Source organism: Pipistrellus hanaki (assembly GCF_964339955.1).
Source record: "Pipistrellus hanaki genome assembly, chromosome: 1".
NCBI classification, from domain to species: domain Eukaryota; kingdom Metazoa; phylum Chordata; class Mammalia; order Chiroptera; family Vespertilionidae; genus Pipistrellus; species Pipistrellus hanaki.
In genome coordinates, this window is record NC_140503.1 from 100,281,695 (window position 1) to 100,306,004 (window position 24,310).

Sequence of the window (24,310 nt, forward strand, 5' to 3'; positions counted from 1 at the left end):
CAGCAAGCCGAGTGGAAAGGAGCAGTGAGCAGGGGGGCAGTGAGGAGCAAAGGGTCCAGACTGTAAGAGGTCATGGGGCTGGGCTGAGGGACATCCTCCCCCTCAGTGCACAAATTTCGTGCACCGGGCCTCTAGAGTGTGTGTGTGTGTGTGTGTGTGTGTGTGTGTGTGTGTATCTATGGCTAATAAGCAAAATGTCCCCTTGGGAGTTCAAACTGGAGTTCGATCACTTTCTATGACCTGCGCTGACCACCAGGGGGTGGCGTGGAACAAAGGAAGACCCCAGCTGAAAGCCAGAAGGCCCTGATCACCGGCCAGGTCTAGGGACACTACCCATGTACAAATTTCATGCACCAGTCGTCTAGTACATCTATAAATTATCATATGGTCATCAAAATATCTTGACAAATTTATATGTATTCACATGAAAAGATATTCAAAAACAAATTGAAAAACAGTATGCACAGCACAATCCAACATGTAAGTTTTGTTATGTATATTATATATTGTAAACATTTCATTGTCTATACAAAACAAAGCCTATAGCTATTTAAAGTGGTTATCTCTGGTGAGAGGGGTGGCTCTCACTTTTTATTTTACATATTCTTTGAAATTTTATGTTTTTAATGTTTTAAGAAGTCAAACCAACAGTTTACCCAAAAATGAAAAACTTATATACACATTAGGGTTAGAGATGCTGTAAGTCCATGGCTAGAGGAGTAGGGACCAGCAGAGAATGAACCCTGCCAGGCCACTTCCATTCCTATTCATATTTCCTTTTCTCCCACCTCAGGTGTCAATCTGGACCCAATATAATTTAAAGTAATGTGGGACTTCACAGATTTCTGAGGGAAAAGTAAGGGCAGGCAATATCCATTAACAGTGATGGAAAGGATAATCCTCGGCTTGGCTGACACAATTATTTCTATTTAAGGAAAGAACTTCGTATTCTTATGTTTATGTTAAATTTCCTTCCTTTGCTATTGTGATAAGGTGGTCCCAAGTTACTTTTCTACCTACTTCTGATCATCCCTGGGCTTAGAAATCAGATCACAGTTTGTTAGAACTGCTTATGAATTAAAGGTAATCAACAAGCACCTTTGGGACTCTGAGAAAATTTAATTTTGATGCACAGACTTTGAAAATTATGTCTTAACTAGTGACCCGGTGCACAAAATTAGTGCACGTTAAAAGGGGATTAGTTAGAGGAAATAATTTAATATTGCTATTTGCCCTTTCTCTATAATTGAAGTGTCAGAGATTAAAGAAAATCAGTAAAATGTATATGAAAACCTTCCTCCTGTCAGAGTCTGGGACTCACCACAGGCCCCAGAATCAAGTCCCCACCCACCCACATGCACCCAAAATTGTGTGAGACCCAAACCTGACTGCCCCTTCCCCACAATGGGCTAGATCCAGACCCAGCCAGTCCCAACTTTGTCAAGCCCTGCCAGGCAGGGGGTGTAACCTCAGGTCCCATGACCTGGCGCCAGGACAGGGGTGTGCCTTAAGGTCCTCCATCAAGCCCCGCCAGGTGGGGGGTATAGCCTGTCAAGCCCTGCCAGGTGGTGGGGAGGGGCCAGCCTCAAGTCCCCTGGCCCAGCTCCAGGAGGTGGGGGGCGCAGCCTCAGATCCCCCATCAAGCACCGCTGGGCTGGGAGATGCCCTGAGTTCCCCTGATCCAGCACTGGCAGTGTACCTTGAGGTCCCCCATCAAGTCCCACTGGGTGGGTGGCAGGGCTTGAGGTCCCTGTCAAACCCAGCTAGGCAGGGGGGTGCAGCCTCAGGTCCCCTGGCCCAGTGCTGGGGAGGGGGTGCAGCTTGAGGTCCCTTAGCCAGCACCAGGGCAGGGAGCAAACCTTGAGGTCCTATCAAGCCCTGCCAGGTGGGGGACAGGGCCTGAGGTCCCTTGTCAAGCCACAGGGTAAGGGGAGGGCATAGCCTCAGGTCCCTGCTGATTACTCATTAAGGCTCCTTATGGGAACTTGGCCTCAGCTGTGGGTGCAGCCATCTTTGTGACATTCCCTCTATATTTATAGGTTATTAGATAGGATAGCGTAGTCTTCAGTTATAATCTGGAGGTGAGTGTGCATAATGATTGAATTCTATGTATGCAAGGTGTTATTAACACAGTGGTTATCGCAGTCAGAATTGTTCACACAATACCTTGGCTATGTAATTATATGTAAATTTAAAACCAAGAAATAATCCCACTTCAAACTTCAAAAGCTTCAAGAATTAACCAAAAAGATCTCAAATTTTAGTTGTTACTATAGGTACATCAAAATTTATGCTGTGAATAAAAAGTAATAAATAAAACTTACAATTTAGCATTTTGTCCCAGAATATTTAAATTACAATACTATTATCCTAATTATACTTTATGTATAAAGATGTATGTCAATGATTTTTTTTTAACTCACTCTACAGTTAAAAAATATTCTGTATTCAGTTTCCATGCAATATCATTTTAAAAATGCACTGTGCTCAGAAATCCTTAATAAGCTTTACTGGCTATCACTGACCAATAATAAATCCTGAAAGCCAGTACAATCACTCCGGATTTCCCAAAGACATGAAAGTAGCTGCACCCCTAGATGGCTCCATTATTAGTATTCTCATATATTAAAACATTCCAGTAAATCATTTACTTAAACAAAAGGAAAAAAAATAATCAGTGAATTCTAGTCTACTGACTTGGTAAAGCTAAATAAGAATCACTCTAAAGATACAAAACTAAAATTATGAGAGAAAGCAGCACTATTTCTTTTTATTAACTGATCTTAGAAAGAGGAAGTGGGTAGGAGAAGAGGGTAAGGAGGGGGTAAGGGAGGGAGGGAGAGGAGAGAGGGGCAGAGAAAAAAGAGGAGGGGAAGGAGAGTGGTAGGGAGGCAGGAGGGGAGGGAAAGGGGAGTAGGGGGGGAAGAGGGAGAGGGAGTGGTGGGGAAGAGGAAGCAAAAGGGGAGGGGGAGAGAAGGTGGAGGGGGGAAAAAGAAAGTAAGAGACATCAATGTCCTGCAGGTGCCCTGACCAGGTATCGAGCCTGGAACCTAGGTATGTTCTCTGACTTGGAATCGAACCCACTACCTTTTTGTGTAAGGGTCAATGCTCCAGCAGACTGAGCCATCCCTGCCAGGGCAGCACTATGTCTTGATTATTAGTAACATAATGGTTCCATTATTTGTCTTTTCACCTACAACAGTAAAGACACCTTTTCCCTCTAAAACAAGTTTTATCTATTATCTATGGGTATGTCTTATCTCTGCTATTAAACCAAGGATTACTAAAGATAGAAAACATATCCAATTCATTTTAGTATCTCCCCACTGGACAGCTTTGTGCATAATTAGCCCACAGAGATAACATATTTGCAACTAGCCAAAATTACCTAAATTTTTATTTTTGGCATAGAAGAACTGTCCAACTAAATGGAAAATTATCTTAAAATTCTCACTATAAAAACAACTTTAAAGAAGGTTCTTTCTCATGGTTCTTTTTAAGAGGAAAAGCAGACAAAATATGAATTTTAAACTGCCCAATTGTTAACTTCTTAAGAAGAATACAATACTGATTTCAGTAAAATAAAACCTATGTAACCACTACCTCTTTCTCTCCTTTCTTTACATAAGGAGGTCAAAGGGGACTCAAACCCTACTCATTTCAGGCAGATCTGCAACCTGGTCAGTTTACTTTACCTTCCTTACAAGCCTAAGAATAAGCAACTAATATTTCAAATAATACTGCAACTTAAAATAACTCACAATTGCTTAACACTTTATCTTTATTTCTTGAAATCACCCAAAAGCTACTTTCACACATATAAAATAAAATTATACACAATCATTTACAAGCAATTTAAAAGATTTTCCCAATAATATCCAACTTTACACCAGAAAAAAAAAAAAAGAAAAAAGATGTAGAGTAACTTGAACTTCAGAGAATGACAAAAGGTAATTCTTTCATCCAAGAATAGAAAAAAATCAGTGTCCAAACACAAGAACTGAATAGAGGTCATTTAATTGAGATAAATCCACCACTTAATTTTATAGATGTCAGAGGTATAGTATCTCAGAGATAGAAGAGACTTTGAGATTACCTATTAATTGGGTAATTGATTAACTCCTCAGTTAACAGATAAAACAGAAGGGCTACAGGACCTTTTTAAAATAATGATCTTAAGTACTCAACCACAATTAAAGGTGAAAATAACTTGAAAAAGTTGTAAAAGTACTAGTCAATGGTATTATTAATATCATTACAATAAGTCGACCCCCCACATATACACAAAAAGTATCTTTTCACTAATAATCCCATATGTGAGAATCTAAAATATACATGGAAAAGGCCATCATGACAGCATTCTTTAGTACAGCAAAACACTGAAAACAACTTCAACATCCATAACAGGAGAATAAATCATTAGATGCAGGCAGTATGCAATAAAATAATAAGCACAGGCTTTGGACCTGGATAAACCTGAACTAGAATACCAACTTTTCCACTTGAGAGTTGTGAGACCTATGCAAATCACTTAATATTTGAGGCTCAACTAATTACCTCATCTGTAGAATGGGGGATTATCATCTTCCTCATGGGGTTGTATAAGGGATTAAATGCATGTAAAAGAGCTGGAAAAATGCATGTAAAAGGCACAGTACCTGGAGCTCAGTGAGTGTTCACCAAATGCTACTGTTATTGGCAACTATTAATATTCATGCACTGGAATATTATACAAACATTTTAAATAATGGTTATAGGAAAATCTATATATGCAAATCTATATTGTTAAAAAAAAAAAAACAATAGTAGTGTGACCCTGTTATATGTAAAAAGTAAAACCATGCATACATATATAAATGCAGAGGAAAAAGTATGAAAAGTGGTTACTTATGAGTAAAAAGCAAAATTTGTTGGCAGAATTGATAAACTTTTCATCTTGTTTTCTTCTATCTTGTTTTACTTCAAACATGTACTTAAGTATTTTAAATAAACTTTTTAAAATAAGATGGCAGAAAAAAAATGGCATAAAATACATAACTATAATATAAAGTTGTACATACTCAATGATTAAAATGTAAAATTGATGTGCCATTTTGATAGTGACTAGAAAGAAATATACCAAAATTATACCAGTAGGTCTAAATGAATTTATGTTTCCAAAATTTTTGGTAAAAATTCTTTTTTATTTTAAATGAATCCAATATTGGGGTTATATTTTAATATTATCTTTCAATGACCTTTGTTCCATGAAAGTCCATTTTAAAAAATCATAAACATGAGACTTCCTCACCTCATTATAGCTCTCTGGTCAATATGAACTTAATCTATACTCATTTCCTTTGACTGTTCCCCTACCATTGATGCAATTTTACCTAGAAGCCAAAATACCTACCAAAATACCTGGTAAATTAATATCTCCCAATCACAAAGAAGTCAGTAATACAATTTTGAAAATAAAAACTATTAAAAGAGCCGAAACCGGTTTGGCTCAATGGATAGAGCGTCGGCTTGGGGACTGAAGGGTCCCGGGTTCGATTCCGGTCAAAGGGCATGTACCTTGGTTGCGGGCATATCCCCAGTAGGGGGTGTGCAAGAGGCAGCTGATCGATGACTCTCTCTCATCGATGTTTCTAACTCTCTATCTCTCTCCCTTTCTCTCTGTACAAAATCAATAAAATATATATTTAAAAAAAAAAAAAAACTATTAAAAGAGAACCTCCAGAAACTGAGATTAATGTTACCCTATTATTTTTATTAGTATAAAGAAAACTCATAAAGAAACCAACAATGCCGCATGTGTCAAACACAAGGCCCGCGGGCCAAATCCAGCCCACCAGGCCTTGCAATGTGGCCCGCACCGCGCTGTCATCACTGCACTCCGCTGTCAGTTTATGACATTGTCAGTTTATGACTGTTCAGTAAACCATTCGGCCCGCGATTTAGGCTGGATTTTAGATTTTGGCCCCTTCTCTGATTGAGTTCGACACCCCTAAGCGAACAGAAAATACATATACTCTTAAAAAATAATAGTATATTTTTAAGTTCACAAATGTTAAAACCATTCTACATAGATACTGCACTTTACAGTTTAAAAGCAATTTTATATGTCATTCTTCTGACAACCCTGGGGAACCATAAGTTATAGCCCAAATCCACTGCCTTTATATATCTTTTTTCACTATCTCACATCACATCACATTATTAATTTTCACATGGTTTACTAAGAGGAATTACATTTCTCATATCCTTTGAACATTTATGCTGGAAATCTATTGATTCTTTTATACCTCATCCTATTAGTCAGGCAGAGCAGGGAAAAGCTCCTATATACACATGACACAGCAATATCACTGATCTTTCCAAAGATGACAAAACTAATAAACACTAAAATTGCAGCATATGGCAAGTAGAATAATCAAACTCAACAATGAATGAGAGTAAGAAAACTAAGTAATGAGAAGAGAGGCTGAAGAAATTAAGGGTGATTAATTTAGAAAGGAGAGGAGAGTGACACGTTCACATATAAATTTTGTCATCAGACACATGAAGGGGCATTATATAAAGAAATCAAGATATGTTGTGTGCTAAAAAACAAACGTAATTCAACATTCATTCAACAGATATTAACTGGCTATGGACTCTGTGCCAGATGTTTGTGCTCTACTAGGCATACAAAAGTAAATAAGAGTTCAAATCCTCAAGAAGTTCAAATTAGTGAACAAGAGTTCAAATCCTCAGAAATGAACCTAGGTCAAAGAAACCAAGATGACGGCATAGGTAAACACCTAAGCTGCCACCTCGCACAACAATTTCAAAACAACTAAAAGTCAGAACGGACTTCTTCCAAAACCACAGGTAAGCTGGAGGAATGGAAAACCTACAACTAGAAAAGAGAGAGGCTCACGGACCGGTTTGGGAGCCACAAAGCGCTGAGGTAGGGAGACATGTGCACAGAGAAGAAGGGCGGCAGAATGCCTGGCTGGCGGGAGGGGAAGGGAAGTCCCCGATTGTACTGAGCCCTTTCCGACTGTACTGAACCCCAACCCCGGCCGAAACCCCTGGACCCAGGCTCATACGGGTGGAGTCTGGACTGTAGAGAAAGGCACCCAGAGACTCAGAGACTGGGAGACTTGGGAGAGCCGGGAGCCGCAGTGGGCAGGGTATACAGTCGCACGAGTGAGTGTGCACAGAGAGGTCTGACCATGGAGGTTGCCACGGCCTCTCCATAGCGGAAGGAGTCAGAAGCTTTAGAATACAGAGACCCAACCCAATTCCGGGTGAGCCCCTAGGGCACTCACGCTCTTGCACAGGGAATCTAGGGATGGTCAGGCAGAAACTCAGGAGAGCACACAAGGGCAGGGCTGTCAGGAAGCCAAGACTCCTCCCCATCCACACTGAGCACAGAGGCTTTTGCAATTTTGCAAGTCTGATCCTATAAGACTGTCTCCAACACAGAAGGTATCCCAGAGTAGACACAGCTAATATTCACATCCACTGGGCCTGGAGGCCAATTTCTCCCAGTGATACCAACAACAATCAAGACTTGACTACAACAAGGCTGTACACGCAGTCCACAAAGGGGAGCACCAAGAGTGTCTACCTCAGGTAACTGGGGAGGCTGACCCACTGGGCCATATAGGATAAGGTGACCAGATGTCCCGCTTTTGGCGAGACAGTCCCGATTTTTAACAATTTGTCCTGTGATCTGCAGTGTTTTAAAAAAGTCCCAATTTTTGGAAAGAATGCACGACAAGCTAGGGAACGGCAGGAGAACAGGAAGGGAATATACAGTTTTCAGCGGCATGTGGCTATTTAGCCAGGATATGAGTTTTATATTATTTTTGTTAATTTTGTAATGTTAAACTTTAATAATAACAAATAATTGTTGAGAACTGATTATCGAGAACTGCTTATCAAAATTTGCATTGTTGATCAGTTGTTAGAATTCGATCACCATTGTTTGGATTTAATGAACAATGGCATTTTGGGGGATTGGCAACGACGAAAACATTTTGTAACTGTCTCTCAGATGATACACATCGTACTGTGTGCTAGTAAGCTAGTTAAACAAGTGATGTCATTACAAATCAGCTATTCAGATAATTTATTTATTTATTTCAAAAATACATAAATTTTCTTGAATTTAGCAGACAGTACTCATATTATTTATATTTTATAGTGGTGGCAAAAAGTCTAGCGCCAGCCTTGAAAGTGACACGACCATACATAATTTTTTATTTATTTATTATATTTGTAAATTGTACTTATGTTGAAATTTTAAAAAATATATTACAATACTATTTTTGCGTTCTATGAAAATTTTTATTGCTCCATAGAGACCAAATTTTTAATCAAGAACACACTCTCCCCCACCCCCTCCTCCCAGTCAATGGTGTCCCACTTTTACCAATGTTAAAATCTGGTCACCTTAATATAGGACACCAAACACACAAAGCGATCCTGCCAACTCTGGGAAGCAGCGAAAATGCCAAGACAAGGAAATAGATCTCAACCAAAAGAGATGGAGGATACAGAGTTCAAAACCACGGTTATAAGGTTTTTCAAGAATTTCCTAGAAAAGGCTGATAAATTGAATGAGACCCAACTAGAAATTAAACATACACTGACTGAAATTGAATATATTATGCAGAGATCCAACAGCAGAATGGAGGAACACAAGAATCAGGTCAGCTGAAACCAGTTTGGCCCAGTGGATCGAGTGTTGGCCTGTGGACTGAAAGGTCCCAGGTTGGATTCCGGTCAAGGGCATGTACCTTGTTTGCGGGCACATCCCCAGTAGGGGGTGTGCAAGAGGCAGTTGAACGATGATTCTCTCTCATCGATGTTTCTAACTCTCTATCCCTCTCTCTTCCTCTCTGTAAGAAATCAATAAAAATATTTTTTTAATTTAAAAAAAAAAAGAATCAGATCAAAGATTTAGAATACAAAGAGGCAAAGGACACTCCTCTGGAGAAGCAAGAAGAAAAGAGAATCAAGAAAGTTGAAGATAATATAAGGAGCCTCTGGGGCAACTTCAAGCATACCAACATCAGAATTATGGGGGTGCTAGAAGAAGAGATAGTGCAAGATACTGAAAACCTATTTTAAGAAATAATGTCAGAAAACTTCCCCCATCTGGTGAAAGAAATAGACTTACAAGTACTGGAAGTGCACAGAACCCCAAACAATAGGAATCCAAAGAGGACCACACCAAGACACATCATAATTAAAATGCCAAGGGCAAAAGACAAAGAGAGGATCTTACAAGCAGCAAGAGAAAAGCAGTTGGTTACCTATAAGGGAGCACCCATATGACTATTAGCTGATTTCTCAACAGAAATTATGCAGGCCAGACGGGAGTGGCAACCAAGATTACTGTATTCAGCAAAGTTATCATTCAGAATTGAAGGGCAGATAAAGAGCTTCACAGGTAAGAAAAAGTTAAAGGAGTTCATCACCACCAAACCAGTATTATATGAAATGCTGAAAGGTATTATTTAAGAAGAGAAGGAAGAAAAAAAAGATAAAAATTATGATCAATATATATATATATATATATATATATATATATATATATATATATCAACAAGTGAATCTAAAAATCAAGTGAAATAAAAATCTGAGGAACAAAATAAACTGGTGACTATAATAGAATCAGGGGCAAAGAAAGGGAGTGGAGTGATAATTATCAAGGGGAAAGAGGTTTGGGGGGTGCAGGATTAAAATTGTACACCTATGGATGAGGATAATGGGACAGAGGGTGGGGCAGGAACCAGGTGGAAGGGAGCTATGGGGGGGGGGGGGAGAGAAACAATTGTAATAATCTGAGCAATAAAGATTTAAAAAAAAAAAGAGTTCAAATTCTCAAGAAGTTCAAATTAGTATTTAAGGAAAGTATTAACACAAGATGAAAAGAGAATAATGACTCTAATTCTTTGAGGGAGCAAGCTAGTAGAGAAAAATTCAATCGCTAAATGAGGAGTTTCAGAAGAGGACAAGGTGGGGAGTGGCATTAACAGGAAGAAAGAGCAGCATGGAGAGATGAAGCTCTGCAATTATAATCCAGAATGGTGGAACACCAGGTACACATTAGAGGTACTTAGCCACGAGGCTTTAAATTGGGAGTGGGGAAGGCCAGTGGTAAAGAACACAAACGGCCTCACAATCTCCATGCCAAGAAATTTAGGCTCTAACAGTGAAGCTATGGAACTCTAATAAGAAATTGTAAGTAGGTGTGGCATGCTCAGAAAAAATATATAAGAAATAAATATTGCAGAAGGAGGTCAGACTTCTAAATGATAACAGTTAAGATAAAAAGGTTAATTAGAAAGCCAATATTATTAGTACAGGTGAAAATAATGATGAAAATATATAGATTCAGATTCAAAAAATATCTAGGAGGTAAAAATCAAATAGATATTTCATCTTTGTTCTGTCATCTTTTCCTAGGTCCCATATATCTTTCAGTAATCTGCTCCTCCACAAAAAAATAAATGAAAACCACATATTGGCTATGACAGTGGCTGGCAAACTCATTAGTCAACAGAGCCAAATATCAACAGTACAACGACTGAAATTTATTTTGAGAGCCAAATTTTTTAAACTTAAAACTTCTTCCTACGTCATTTCTTCAAAATAGACTTCCCCAGGCCGTGGTATTTTGTGGAAGAGCCACACTCAAGGGGCCAAAGAGCCGCATGTGGCTCTCGAGCAGCTGTTTGCCGACCACAGGGATATGGGAATGAAGAAAAGAAGAGGGCCCAGGATGAATTCTTGCTTGGCTGGTGAACAGTGAAGTCCAATACAGGTAATACAGGAAGACAAATCCATGCAAATCATTCAAACAATGTAAGCACCCTGGACCAGGAATTGGTTTGTTATAGTCTGGGGGGAAAAAGTGATAAAGGAAGCAGAAAGAAGAGGATCAAAGATCAATTTAGCTTTGGTCTTGTGTAAGGTAATGTGCCTATTCAATTAGTTACTAGTGGCATGTAAAAAAGAGGAGACTAAGGGAGTCATTAGCTCACAGGGAGCAACTGAAGACAAGAAGTACAATGAGATCAACTTTAGATACTAATATTTAATGAGGGGATAAAAGAAAAACCTTAAAAACAAGTGAAGAACTGATCAGAGAATTAAGAAATGAATCAGGAGATAAGGTGATGCCAAAATAGGCAAAAGAAAAAATTCAAGAAGGGTGGGACGGGTGAAAATTAAATCTACTGCCTAAAGCAAAGTTTACCAATAGAAGTTATTCAAAACAGAAATAGATTACATTGTGAGGTAATGAATCACATCTTCATGTAGATGATGAAGGCAAATAGAGTTATCTACACAGGCTCCTGACATGAGAATTCTTACCTTAAATGAGAAGTATAGCTATATGACCAATGCAGTACACCTCATAGCTAGCCTCAACACCATTATGACATTTCCTCAAATATTCTTTTGCAATCTAACCAATGAATGGGGTATTTGGTTACTTCAATAAGTTTTTTAAAATTTCCTACATACTTCCCATTTAACTCAAAAGCAACCAATACTAGATTAAAACTTTTCACTAATTCTGCTCTTGGAGTATAAAATATTGCTGCAGAAAGTGTAGAAACAGCTGATCTAATCTACTTAAAATTCAAACTGATTTCAAATGAACTCTTAGCATTATCTTCCTAACCTTCTCCAAGCCTGCATCCCAATTGCACCTCATTACCATTTCTTAAACCCTTCACTCTGATTAGACAAAACCTAATAACACAAGCTGCTCTATCTTATCATCTTTCCCTAGGTCCCAAATATCTTTTCAGTAACCTGCTCCTCTATAAAAAAATAAATGAAAATCACTGACAAATGACATCTGATTTACTGTCAGCTTGTTGCATATGTGGCTTACTCAATTCTCAATTTCCTTGATCTCTCTGCAATTTACCAGAGACTTGGCCAAGCCCCTCCTTATTGCAGTTACTCCTTTAGCTTTTGTAACTAGGCAGAATGGTTTGTGGAAAACTCTGGACTATTAACTACAAACCTCCCCATCTCCACTCCAACTCACCCCCTCAAACCTCTCTTCTGAGACAAAGGGACACCCAGACTAGGTTAGGTTCCTGCAATATAAACTTGCTCAAAACCTATTATTCTCCTTTGCAATACTTATCACACTTCTTAATTATATAATTAGCAGTTGAATGGCTATCTTTCCTACCCACACACCAGACTGTAAGCTCCATAAATGCAGAGTGCACATAATTGAATCAATGATGAAATAGATGTTATGACCACTTCCTAAGAAACTGCTTATTATTTTTATTAATCTAAGTAACAAAATCACTAGTACATTATCTCAAAATTACTGACAAAATTTTTAACAGAAATTCCAATTACCTAAAAGATACATAATATGAACTACATATAATGTTTTACATATAAAATTAAGAGTAAGAGAGAACTTGCCAAAACCGGTTTGGCTCAGTGGATACAGCATCTGCCTGTGGACTGAAAGGTCCCAGGTTTGATTCTGGTCTAGGGCATGTACCTTGGTTTCTGGCACATCCCCAGTAGGGGGTGTGCAGGAGGCAGCTAATCGATGTTTCTCTCTCATCAATGTTTCTAACTCTATCACTCTCTTCCTCTCTGTAAAAAATCAATAAAATATATATTTTTTAAAATGTACCTTTAAAAAAAATAAAGAGTATGAGAGAACTTGTCTTGCCATCCACAGAATGGAAAGGGTTTGATCAGTCACGTCTACACTTGAGGGCCAAAATGTACTAGTATATTCTAAACCATGTATAGGCCAAATGTGCAAGTGCAAGTTTAATGCTAAAACAACTGTTGTTTACATAGCTGTTTAGATAATACCCATTGGTGCTTTAGGGTTAAAGCTTTTAACAATGACAAAAAGCCACAAGCTATGTTATTTCTGCAAGAAAATCAAAAGAAAGTTTATCAGCCAACTTTATTGTAGTGTGATTTTAAATATATCACATAAATGGAGGTAGAAGGAAGTAATGGTTTAGTGACTAAAAGTTGTCACTGTGCTTGATGACTTGCAAATGCAAAACTTTTGATCAAGCAGGTAGGTGAAAGTTTTGTGAGGTTTAATGATACACCACCTGGTCAAATAATTTAAACAGATTACATACCCTGTTTCCCCGAAAATAAGACAGTGTCTTAGATTAATTTTTTTCTCCCAAAGTTGCGCTAGGTCTTATTTTCGGAGGATGTCTTATTTTCTGAGAAAAACAGTACTAGTTTGCCCTTCAAATGTTGTGTGTCTATTAAGGTCTTTATAGACAGGTTTGGCGTTCTGTTAATTGCCTCCACCCAAAAATAAATAAATAAATAAGTAGGAATGCAGGTAATTTCAATAATCTGTGATAATATTAAAACCTTGGAGATGGTTTTTGACAAATGTATTTATATATTGCCACTTGAAAACAACGTACAAGTACTTAAAATCCGAAGCTTGGACAATTCCCTAGGTTAAAAGCAATTAGGCCATTAATATAGTTGTAATCCCCAGGAAGCATTTCATAACGGAAACACTAACAGATATTAATTACTTCAACCCCTTCTCCTAGGCGCCCTCATCACTAAGTCTCACCATGGTTATGAGGGAGTACTTGTGCTGCTCTGACACTTTCTTCCACAGCCTTGGGGCTGCAACCCCCCACGAGGAGTCCCTTAGAGATCAACCAGCGCTTCCCTAGGACTTCAACTGAGTAATCCCAGGCCAGGGGAGGCGGAGTTCAATCCCGCCCCCCTTCCTTTCATGAAAATTAATGAATTGGCCATAGGATTGTTCATTAAATGAGGTGTGTAGTGGCCTCTACTGGTGCTTGTGTGAGCACAAGAATGTCCCACTCTTACAAGTGGGATGAGCCTGGGGGAGGGGATGGTGGGGAAGGAGGCAAGGGGTGAACCTGCCTCCGGGTACAAAGCGCAGACCTAGACCCGGGAACCCGGACGCATCCCGCGCCCGCCCCGCCCCTGGTGGCGCCCCCCGCCTGCCTACTTCACTCCCTACCCCGTGCGATCCGCTTTCTCTTCGGCTAGCCAAACCAGGCAGAGAAGTTCCTGCACGTTTCCTCCTGAGTCCTAAACAAAAACACCGCAACCGCAACCGGTGCGGCGCCCCCGCCCCCACCCCCACCCCAACCCCAACCCAACCCCGGCCCGCCGCTTACCTGGGGACTGCGGCGGGGAGCCGCTCCTGGCGGCCTTGGCGCCCGGCGCTCGGCGCCCGAGCAGCAGCAGGCAACAGAGCCAAAAGGAGGAGGTGCTGAGGAGTCGCCGAGCTCCCCGTTCCGCCGCCATCTCTGGCCCGCGAGCGGCCGCGGCAGCGGCGGCTGCGGCGCCGGGGAGCCCTTGCTTCCTTCTCTCCCGCGCGCCTCAGCCGGTCCCTCGCTGCAGACTCGCCTCCCGCGGCGGCCGCCGCAGCTCCAGCCCGGCTCGCGCGGCCCCTCTTGCGGGAGGGGAGACTCGGGGGCGCCTCCCTCCTGCAGCGGGGGAGAGAGGGAGGAGAGCGAGGGGCAGTCAGTACGTTCCGGGCCGGGGGATGGGAGGCTATCGGTCTCCAAGTCCCAGGCGCCGCCAACCGCTGCCGATTCCGGATCCACACACCAGGCAAAGTAGGCGGAGACCATGGAGCAGGGGTGATGGCTGGGGCCCGGGGCGCACACCCGGCGCACGCGCAGCGCGCCTACCTCGCCCGCACCCCTCGGCTCGGCGCAGCCCGCCCCGCTCCAATCCCAGTGGCCGCCCGGCTGCCCGCTCCCTCCCCCCTCCCGGAGCTGCGGACTGGCGCCGGGCGCGCCAGCGCTGCTGCTGCTGGCGTCAGGGAAACCCCGGAGAAGCGGATCCACCTCCTCCTCCTCCTCACGTAGGATAGCACGCAGCCCCTCGGCCCCGGGAAGAAATTCCTCCCGCTCACCTTCCCAACGCCACCGAGTGTGGAGACCCAAAGGCATGAAGCGCTGCGAGCCCGGGCTTGTCCTGGAGGCCGGAGCGGACGCGCACCTCTCCGCAGCCCAGGCCCGGGGCCTCTAAATAGGGCCTCAAAGGAAACCGATTGGCCTCCGGGAGGAAACCTGGATGCGCGAAGGTCGTAGCAGGGATTTATGTGCTCGCCAAAAACAATAGCGAGCCGCTGGACTCCGGCTGGGACCTGGCGCGGCTCCCGTGGGAGGGGCCGCCGCGCCGCTCTGGCCCGCCCGCTTCCGGGCAGGCCGCCTGCGCCGCCCGGACGGCGTCCTCACCGATGTCACTGGGCCCCAGGCCAAGGAAGCCAGGCACAAACAAAGGTGCCCGGTGTCCGTTCCTGCAGCTCGTGCGGGGGTCCGGGCTAAGCCCCCTCACTCCGGGGTTAATCCTCTGTAACCGAAACCTTTTACCTGTCTTTGCCTGCAGTTCTCGTTTTCGTACCTGGTATGAAAGAAAAGAGCCACATGCTAACGTGACAAGCTCAGGGAAGGCCTGCGTGGCAGTCTTGCAAACCCAGAGACCTAAGATAACCACAAAAGATGGTTTGAAAATTAAATATCTAACAGGTTATAGTAGGTAGTCATGTCCCAGATATTTCACCTGACAAAGATCAACTTTGATCTTTTACTGAGCCCCTCTGCCTTCCAGCATCTAAGATAACATATCTGTGAGATGTCTGGGTAACTTGTAACTTTCTTTTTACCCCTGGACCCCTTGAGACATTCCTCATAGTTATTGTTATCAAGTTAATTGTCAACTGTTAATTACGTTAGCGTATCCTGTATCCTCTAACGTAATTAACAGTGAAAGAAGCTCATGTCCATTATTTAACCTTTTACCCTATCCCAGAGGTTTCCCCGCTTACTTTGTCCCACCTTCCTAATCTATCACCAATGAATTTCATGTAACTCACCTACGTCCTTTTCCTTTGATTGCAATGTATAAATATAGAAATGTAACCCGCCATTCTCCGGAGCATTATCTCAATCCCTTGAGGTTCTGCTTCCCGGCTTGTGTCAACAGTAAGGCTCAAATAAACTCACAAAAAAATTCTTTACAGGTTTCAATGGTTTTTTTTGTTAACACTGGAAATTACGTCTTTCGCCGGAAAACCGGGAGCAAGAGAGATGTGATTTTAAACCACTTGGTAATCTTGAAGCAGAGCCTAGGCTACCCAAAGTTAGGAGAAAGCAGCTTCTAGTTGGTAACACTGCAGATGAGAAAAATTTGAGCTGCACACCTGGAAAATATTTTAAGACCATTTCTTTGTATGGTGATGCACTTAAAGAATCATGTTTTGACTGTTGAGTTAGATTTTGGTTTACTGTCTGATTGTTAATACCAAAGTGTGTAGCTTCCCACAAGAAAAGGACTGTTTCTCTGACCTCCACTTCTCTGTGCCTTCAAATTACTTTCTTCAGATGTTTTCTTTTATTCTGAAGTGCCAAAATAAACAGTAATATAAGGCTTGCGTTAGCATTGGAAGGGAAGAGCTCGGAATTCTCACCAAACCTCTTAAATCATCAAAATGGTGGCATTAGGAACCCTCATCCCAATTTAATTCTTTGAAACAACTGTCTCATAAAAGATCAATGCACGCTTATTGTTTGCCACTAGGGAAACAAATTAAATATATTTTTTTAGAATTGTTAATCAGCAAAAAATATTTTCTAAATACCCTTGATTGACCTGTTAAATTAGAAATAGATTACCTTACAATTACTTAACAAGTACCTGCTTAATTAGCCTTTAATAATCACATCATTATTAATTTCTCTGATATAATGAGAAAGTTCTTTGGAAACTAAATTGCCTTGCAAAAATTAATATTTGGATATATTTCCCAAGTCTGGAAATTTTGCATTCCATTAAAACAATGAGACTTGTGAAATGAAGCTTATCTTTATTTATATATTTTTTGTTGTTGTTGATTTCAGAGAGGGAGAGAGAGATAGAACCATCCCTGATAAGAGAATCATTGATGGGCTGCCTCCAGCATGCCCACCACTGACTCACTACCCAAGCATGTACCCTTCACCAGAATCAAACCTTCAGTCCACAGGCTGATGCCTTATCTACTGAGCCAAACCAGCTAGGGCTGAAGCTTATCTTTAACCCTAAGTTTAAAAAAATGAGTTGTGGCTAATAAAATAATCAGAATGACTTTCATGTTTGACTTCTATGAACTTTCTCATTAATTTATCAGCCCACTGTATATCAGGGTAAAATAAAAAAATTTTAAAGCACTTTCTGTAAAATAGGGTGACTACATCATATATATAATATTTCTGACTTGTGATTATGTCACAATTTTAACCAAACCCATTATAATAAACCAGTAATAATTGATGGAGCCGAAACCGGTTTGGCTGAGTGGTAGAGTGTCAGCCTGTGGACTGAAAGGTCCCAGGTTCCATTCCTGTCAAGGGCACGTACATTGGTTGCGGGCACATCCCCGGTAGGGGGTGTGCAAGAGGCAGCTGGTCGATGTTTCTCTCTCATCAATGTTTCTAGCTCTCTATCCCTCTCTTCTCCTCTCTGTAAAAAATCAATAAAATATATTTTTAAAAATAAAATAATTGATGGAGCCCAGATTAAAAGTCACAAATTTTGTATCAGTTCAAAAGTAAGATAGTAAAGTAAGCTAGGCACACACTTGAATTCAGATCCTTCACCTTTTTTTCAGTGTAACTGACACTGAAAATTCCCTTTAAAATTTGGAATCTAAATTTCTCCTTTCCTTGGTAAGGTATCTATGAGAGAAGATTTTTGTAGACATCTTATTTATCATGTTCACTCTCCCAACAAGATTTTTAAACTAATACCCCAATCCACATATTGCTAATTAACGTATTTAAGTAATCAATGAATATATATTAAACCATTCATGAAATTAATACTTTTTTCATCTAAGTAAAGTTAGAACATGAAACTCATGTTCAAGGAATAGTGCACAAAAAAACTTTTAGAGCAAAGAAAACAGGATGGCCATTGTACGTTACTATATATCAGGAGTGAGGAAACTTTTTCTGCCAAGGGCCATTTAGATATTTATAACATCATTCATGGGCCATACAGAATTATCAACTTAAAAATTAGCCTGCTATAGTTGGTTAAGTAGTTAATTAACTCACCCCTAATGCCTCAGCAGAACCAAACCAAATGATTTCTTGGGCTTTAAATGGCCCAGGGGCCAGACATATCTCACCCATGGTATACATTATCATAGTGCAGGCCAAAAATAACTAGAAATTTCATCTAGGTGATGATATAAAAATTAAATGGAAAATTAATTCTATAAATATATAACTTGGCGAGAATCTTATTTTCTGTAGTGGAAAGATTATTTCCAATTTCAGAGAGGCATTATAGTTTAGTGCTTAATTGTTGGCAGTAATTAGATTCAGCAGCTGATTCCTAACTGAATTCCAGTATTCAAGATAAAGAAGAAAGCTAGTAGATTCCAGTATGGAATACTTCCTAGTCACAGCAAATTTTAACTAGGATTTACCCATGTCCTAAAAACCTGGTTTTCTTCTGCACAGATGTTGACATTTTTACATTTGCCCTTTATATCCCACTTAATAAGAAACTTTATTCCTTTCTCTTCCCAAAGCCACCTGTTCTAGGCAGCCATCTTTGCTTAAGTCTAATTAAGAAGGATATGCACTCTTTATTTTTTATTTATTTATTTATAAAAATATATATTTTATTGATTTTGTAGAGAGGAATGGAGAGAGATAGAGAGTTAGAAACATCGATGAGAGAGAGTTATTGATCAACTGCCTCTTGCACACCCCCTACTGGGATATGCCCGCAAGCAAGGTACATGCCCTTGACGGGAATGGAACCCGGGACCCTTCAGTCCCCAAGCCGATGCTCTATCCATTGAGCCAAACCGGTTTCAGCAGATATGTACTCTTTAAAGATAAAGCCTACACAGTATTAATTTTGCTTGTTACACATTGCTTCATCACATTTCCTTAGTTCAGCAACAATGTTATCAAGGACCTGTTATTTGCCAGATACTGTGTGGGATGGGGGAGATAACAAAATTATTAGTTAATTCATTTAATATTTATAAAGCACTTACAATTTCTTAGGTCCTACCCTGTGTTAGATAGACAAGGTAAGATAGACAAGATTCCCCATCTAGCAGAAAAGATAAACAATTATAATAAAAGAAGTGTGAAAAGTGTTATAGAAAGGAAAGAAAAGGAGTGTAAGGAAACATTTTAAGAGCATCTAACCTGACTATGTTGGGAGGGAACAGGGAGGAAGGTTGTGGAATAAGAGAAGCAGCTATGATCTCTAACCAGAATAATTTGAATTTTATTTTATTTTATTTTTTTAATAAGTTTTTATTGTTCATATTATTACAAATGTTCCTTTCCCCACCACCACCATTGCTCTCCTCCACCAGGTTCCCACCCCACCCTCTGCCCTTTCCCCACTCCCCATTGTCCTCATCCATAGGTGCACAGTTTATGTTCAGTCTCTTCCCACATCCCCCTCTCCCCTTTTCCCCAAGAATCATCAGTTCACTCCCCTTCCATACCTCTGATTCTATTATATTCAACAGTTAATATTGTTCATCAGATTTTTTTAATTTCCTTGGTTTTTAGATTCACTTGTTGATAGTTATGTATTTGTTGTTCATAATTTTTATCTTTATTTACTTTCTCTTCTGAAAGAACCCCCTTCAGCAATTCATATAATTCTGGTTTGGTGTTGATGAACTCCTTTAGCTTTTTTTATTAGTGAAGCTCTTTATCTGACCTTCGATTCTGAGTGATAGCTTTTCTGGATAGATTATCTTTGGCTGTAGGTTCTTACTATTCATCACCTTGAATATTTCTTGCCATTCCCGTCTGGCCTGCATGGTTTCTGTTGAGAAGTCAGCTGACAATCGTATAGGTGCTCCTTTATAGGTAATTACCTTCTTTGCTCTTGCTGCTTTTCATATTCTCTCTTTGTCTTTTGCTCTTGGAATTTTAATTATGATGTGTCTTGGTGTGGTCCTCTTTGGATTCCTTTTGTTTGGAGTTCTGTGCGCTTCCTGGACTTGTAAGTCTAATTCTTTCACCAGGTGGGCGAAGTTTTCTGTTACTATTTCTTTCAGTATGTTTTCGATATCTTGATCTCTCTCATCTTCTGGGACCCCCATAATTCTGATGTTGGTTTGCTTGAAGTTGTCCCAGAGGTTTCTTACATTATCTTCAATTTTCTGGATTCTCTTGCCTTCTAACTTCTGTGGAGGAGTGTCTTCTGGTTCTTTATGTTCCAAATCTTTGACTTGATTCTTGCAATCTTCCATTCTGTTTTTAGGCCTCTGTATAATATTTTTTATTTCAGACAATGTATTCTTTATTTCTTGTTGATCCCTTATCATTTCTTGTTGATCCCTTATCATTTCTTGTTGACTCCTTATTAATTCTAGTTGATCTCTTTTCATATCCTCATAGGTCTTATCCATCTTTTCTAGGAAATTCTTGAAAAACCTTATAAGCGTAGATTTGAACTCTATATCCAGTCGCTTTTTGTCCTCCATTTCTTTCGTTTGTGATCTATTTCGTTGTCGCATTTCGCAGTTACAGATGGGAAGGGATTTCAAGGTGGAGCCTACAGCCTTGGCTTCCGTCAGCCCCGCCCTACGCGGCTCCTGGGTCTCAGGGTCCTTCAGTACTCGCTGCAAAGCGCCTCTGAGAGATAGGTGCCCTCGATTTTCGCCTGCTGCCAAACAGTCTATGCTCTCCCGCAATGAGCCCGGTATTGGGGTTCAGTTCAGTTGGAAGTGGAGTTGGAGGTGGCGTTCAGAACAGACTGGAGCCCCAGTCTCCTTCCGGCCAGGGCAATCCCGCGGCACAGCCAACCGTCCCTTCTCTGCGCGCAATGTGCGCGCGGCCAGGACCTCCTTTCGTCGCTTCCCCACGGCTCTGACTTACAGCCCAGCTCCCTATGGATGAGCCTGGGTCCCCGGGGTCTGGCCTAGAACTGGAGTTCAGAGCAGTCGGAACTGGGGCCCAACACAGTCAGAGTTTTATCTCCTTCCCGCTAGGGAACGCCAGCCAGGCACTCGGCCTCCCTCCTCTCCGGCTCCGTCCTCACTGCGCGCCGCGTGTCTCCGTACCTTGGGCTTTTAAAGCTCTTCCACGCTTCCTTCTGGTTTTCTCTTTGCTTCTCGTTGTAGAATTTCCAGTCAGTCGACTTTCCTGTAGTTCTGGGTAATGTCCATTTTATATTTTAGTTGTATTTTATTGAAATTGTTGTGTGCTGCTGCGGCTAGGTGTTTACCTGGGCGCAGCCATCTTGGATCCTGATAATTTGCATTTTAGAAAGATCACTAGGGCTGCTTCCTGGAGTGTAAGTTGAAAGGAGACAAGACCAAGAAAACCAGTTCAGATTATGTTAAGGGTAGTTTGGAAAGGAGGTGTTGGTGGCCTAAAGCAGTGATTTATAACTGGTGTGCTGCAAAATTTTTTAAAGCATGCAATACTAGTTGTCAGGGACACTGACCTCTTTTCCCTTAGATTGTCAAATTTGAAAAATGACCACAGCCAACACAATAGTAGTTCAGTGTGATTGAATGAAAATTATATCTATTTTTTTGTCAGGCAAAAAATGTATTTTTTTATTTGCCCCAGAATTTTAGTAATTAGTTTATCTGTGGCAGGAGGTGAAAAAGGTTGAAAATTGCTGGCCTAGAGTAAAGCAGGAAGGCTTAAGAGAAGTGAATAGATAAGAGATTTAGATCTATAGAAACAACAGGGGTATGTGGGAGAGAAATGACATGGGTGACTCACAGATTTCATTTTAGGCCGATGACATTCACTGGGAAGAGAACAAGGAAGAGAAGAAGATGGGAAGAAATGTAAGTTTAACTATGGACAAGTTTAAAGTGCCTATAGGATATTTGAATGGAAATATCAATAATCTGTTCATTATTTAGGTCTGGAGTTTAGCAGGAAAAACTGGGCTAGAGAGATGTGCCATCAGCTTAAACCATATATGTTCAAATATAAGGTACCTCTGAATATATGGTGAACCCCCATTTTCCCAAGTAAAATCTGTCCCCCTAATAAAACTTTGTGGTCAGCCTTGGCCAGTTTTGCTCAGTGGATAGAGCATTGGCCTGCGGACTGAAGGGCCCTGGGTTTGATTCCAGTCAAGGGCACATGCCCAGGTTTGTGAGAGGCATGCAGGAGGCAGCCAATCAATGATTCTCTCTCATCATTGATGTTTCTATCTCTCTCTTTCCCACTTCCTTCCTCTCTAAAATAAATAAAAATATATTTTTTTAAATGAGCAAAGAACCTAAATAGATACTTCTCTAAAGCGGACATACAGATGGTTAAGAGATATATGAAAAAACAAACAAACAAAAAAACAACTTTGTGGCCAACTTGAGTATACAAACTTTTAGACATATACATGAAATAATCAAGGACCTACTTATGTTTAATGTAATAATTTATACTTACATATTTTACATATAATATAAAACTTAATTTTAAAATATAATTTTATTGAAACTCTTCACAGTCTTTTTATCATCACCCAGATCAAATTTTGAGTCTCTGACATAATTTCCCAGATGTGTCATCTTCCATCAAAATTTTGACTATATATGATGTCACTAGGAATTTTTTTCCCATGCCACAGTATCTAATCATACTATATCATTTATCCTGTAATCATATTCACTTATCATATTGCTTTTTATGGTGACTTTTAAAGGCTTATTTACAAGGACATCCAAAACTTGCAAATGTGAAGGTATTTCCCTAGAAGTAATTTCTAAATCTGAATTAAATTTGTTTCCTTTCTTAACAAATTCTGTCAGGTGGCTTCTACGTGAACATTGAATAAGATCATTTCTTGCTAAATGTATATTTCCTCAAAGAGCATTTTGTTGCTCAAAATAATTGAGAGAACATTGAGTAATATGAAAGATATTTTAAAGGTCAGTATGTAAAGTGACTCCCTCTTTGCTAAGGGATTATTGTAGGGGTTGGAGAATTGGTCTTATATTTGGATATAGATGATAATGCCAAGAAAGTGGTTGATATAGCCCCAGGAAAATTTAGGACTAAAGAGGAAGATTGATGACTTGGACCAAACACCAACATGTTTAAGGTATAGAACACAAAGAGGTTCTTGCAAAGAAATAAGCAGACATGTAAAAAAGAAAAACAGAAGCATGTGGTATCACAGAAGGCAATGAAAGAAAATGTTTCAAGAATGCAGGAGCACAATAGTGTCATGTGCTCCTGAAATAGTGTCATGTGCTTAATTTACTTAAGTAAAGTAAAATCTGAAAAACATCCTTTGAATTTAGTTATATGGTGGTCATTGATAACCTTAGTAGTGCAGTTGCAGCTGTGAGTAAGGCTTCTACCTGATTGCTATGGTTTTTCACTGAGTATAAAGGACTTCTGAGGAGTTTACTTGTAACAGAAAGAAAGAGTGGGGAAGTATAGAATAGATCTTGCAAAGAGGGGAGTGGAGTTGAGGACTGATATAAGGAGCCAATAGAAAGGGAAATATTGAAGATTCCAGAGAGAAAGATGATAATTGATAGCTTTAGAAACACTGTGATAAATAATTTGGCAGCTGTGATTCAGCAAGGCACATGATTATCTGATCTCAGGAGTCTCGGGCAACTGGCAATAGGCAAAAAGGATCTGTAGAACAAAGTTATGCCCTGGCACTTTGGTTTTTAGGCAGCTTTCAGCTGTATTTTAGGATGTTCCATTCTTTTAACACCCTAATAAAGGCTGGACATAAGCAACAACAACCTGACATTTGCTACCCAATCCTCTGTCCTCAAAGGACACATCACAAAATAAGGCAGTCCAGCTTTCCAAAAGAATACAGGATCTTGCTTTTTCATAGAAACCTGACATAAAATACTATCTTAAGTAGAAAATACTTTTATAGGAAGGACCCTAGAATCTCAAGACAAAGATGCAGCCAGACCATGGGAATAGAACTAAAGACTGGAGCATCTTGAATCTAGACCAACAGCAGCTGCCCTCTCACTGTAACAAGACTGTTTGAGTTGTCTTGTACCCATGATATGGAGAAGTGGGGTTTTTGATATCTAAACCCATCCTAGCACCAGGAATGCTCAGGGCCTACCAGGAATGCTCAGAAGACAAATAAAATCCTTTCCACTAATATTTACAGGGTAAAATAAGATGGTTGTTAGAGTATTAAATTTGACAGTAAAATAGTAGTCAAGTTTTCAGGCTAATTTAAATTGGCTAATTGAAATAAGCAAATATTCTAGAAAAATCAATTGTACTGGACAAAACAGCTGTTCCTAAAG

The 24,310-nt window shown here is 40.3% G+C and overlaps 1 protein-coding gene across 13 annotated transcripts in view; it reads right to left on the reverse strand.

Moving 5' to 3' along the window:
* The window catches only part of NEO1 (neogenin 1), a 373,996-nt gene extending 359,252 nt beyond the window's left edge, over positions 1-14,744 (reverse strand). For 4 of the 13 annotated variants that reach the window (XM_084905495.1, XM_084905494.1, XM_084905486.1 and 1 more), the window contains exon 1: positions 14,184-14,743. In XM_084905495.1, the coding sequence (XP_084761621.1) occupies positions 14,184-14,313 (130 nt within the window). In that variant the 5' untranslated portion in view covers positions 14,314-14,743. Of the gene's footprint in view, positions 1-14,183 lie in introns of all 13 variants that reach the window. The other 9 variants (XM_084905487.1, XM_084905485.1, XM_084905491.1 and 6 more) reach the window with 7 other exon arrangements.
* Between the last annotated feature and the right edge of the window lie 9,566 nt (positions 14,745-24,310).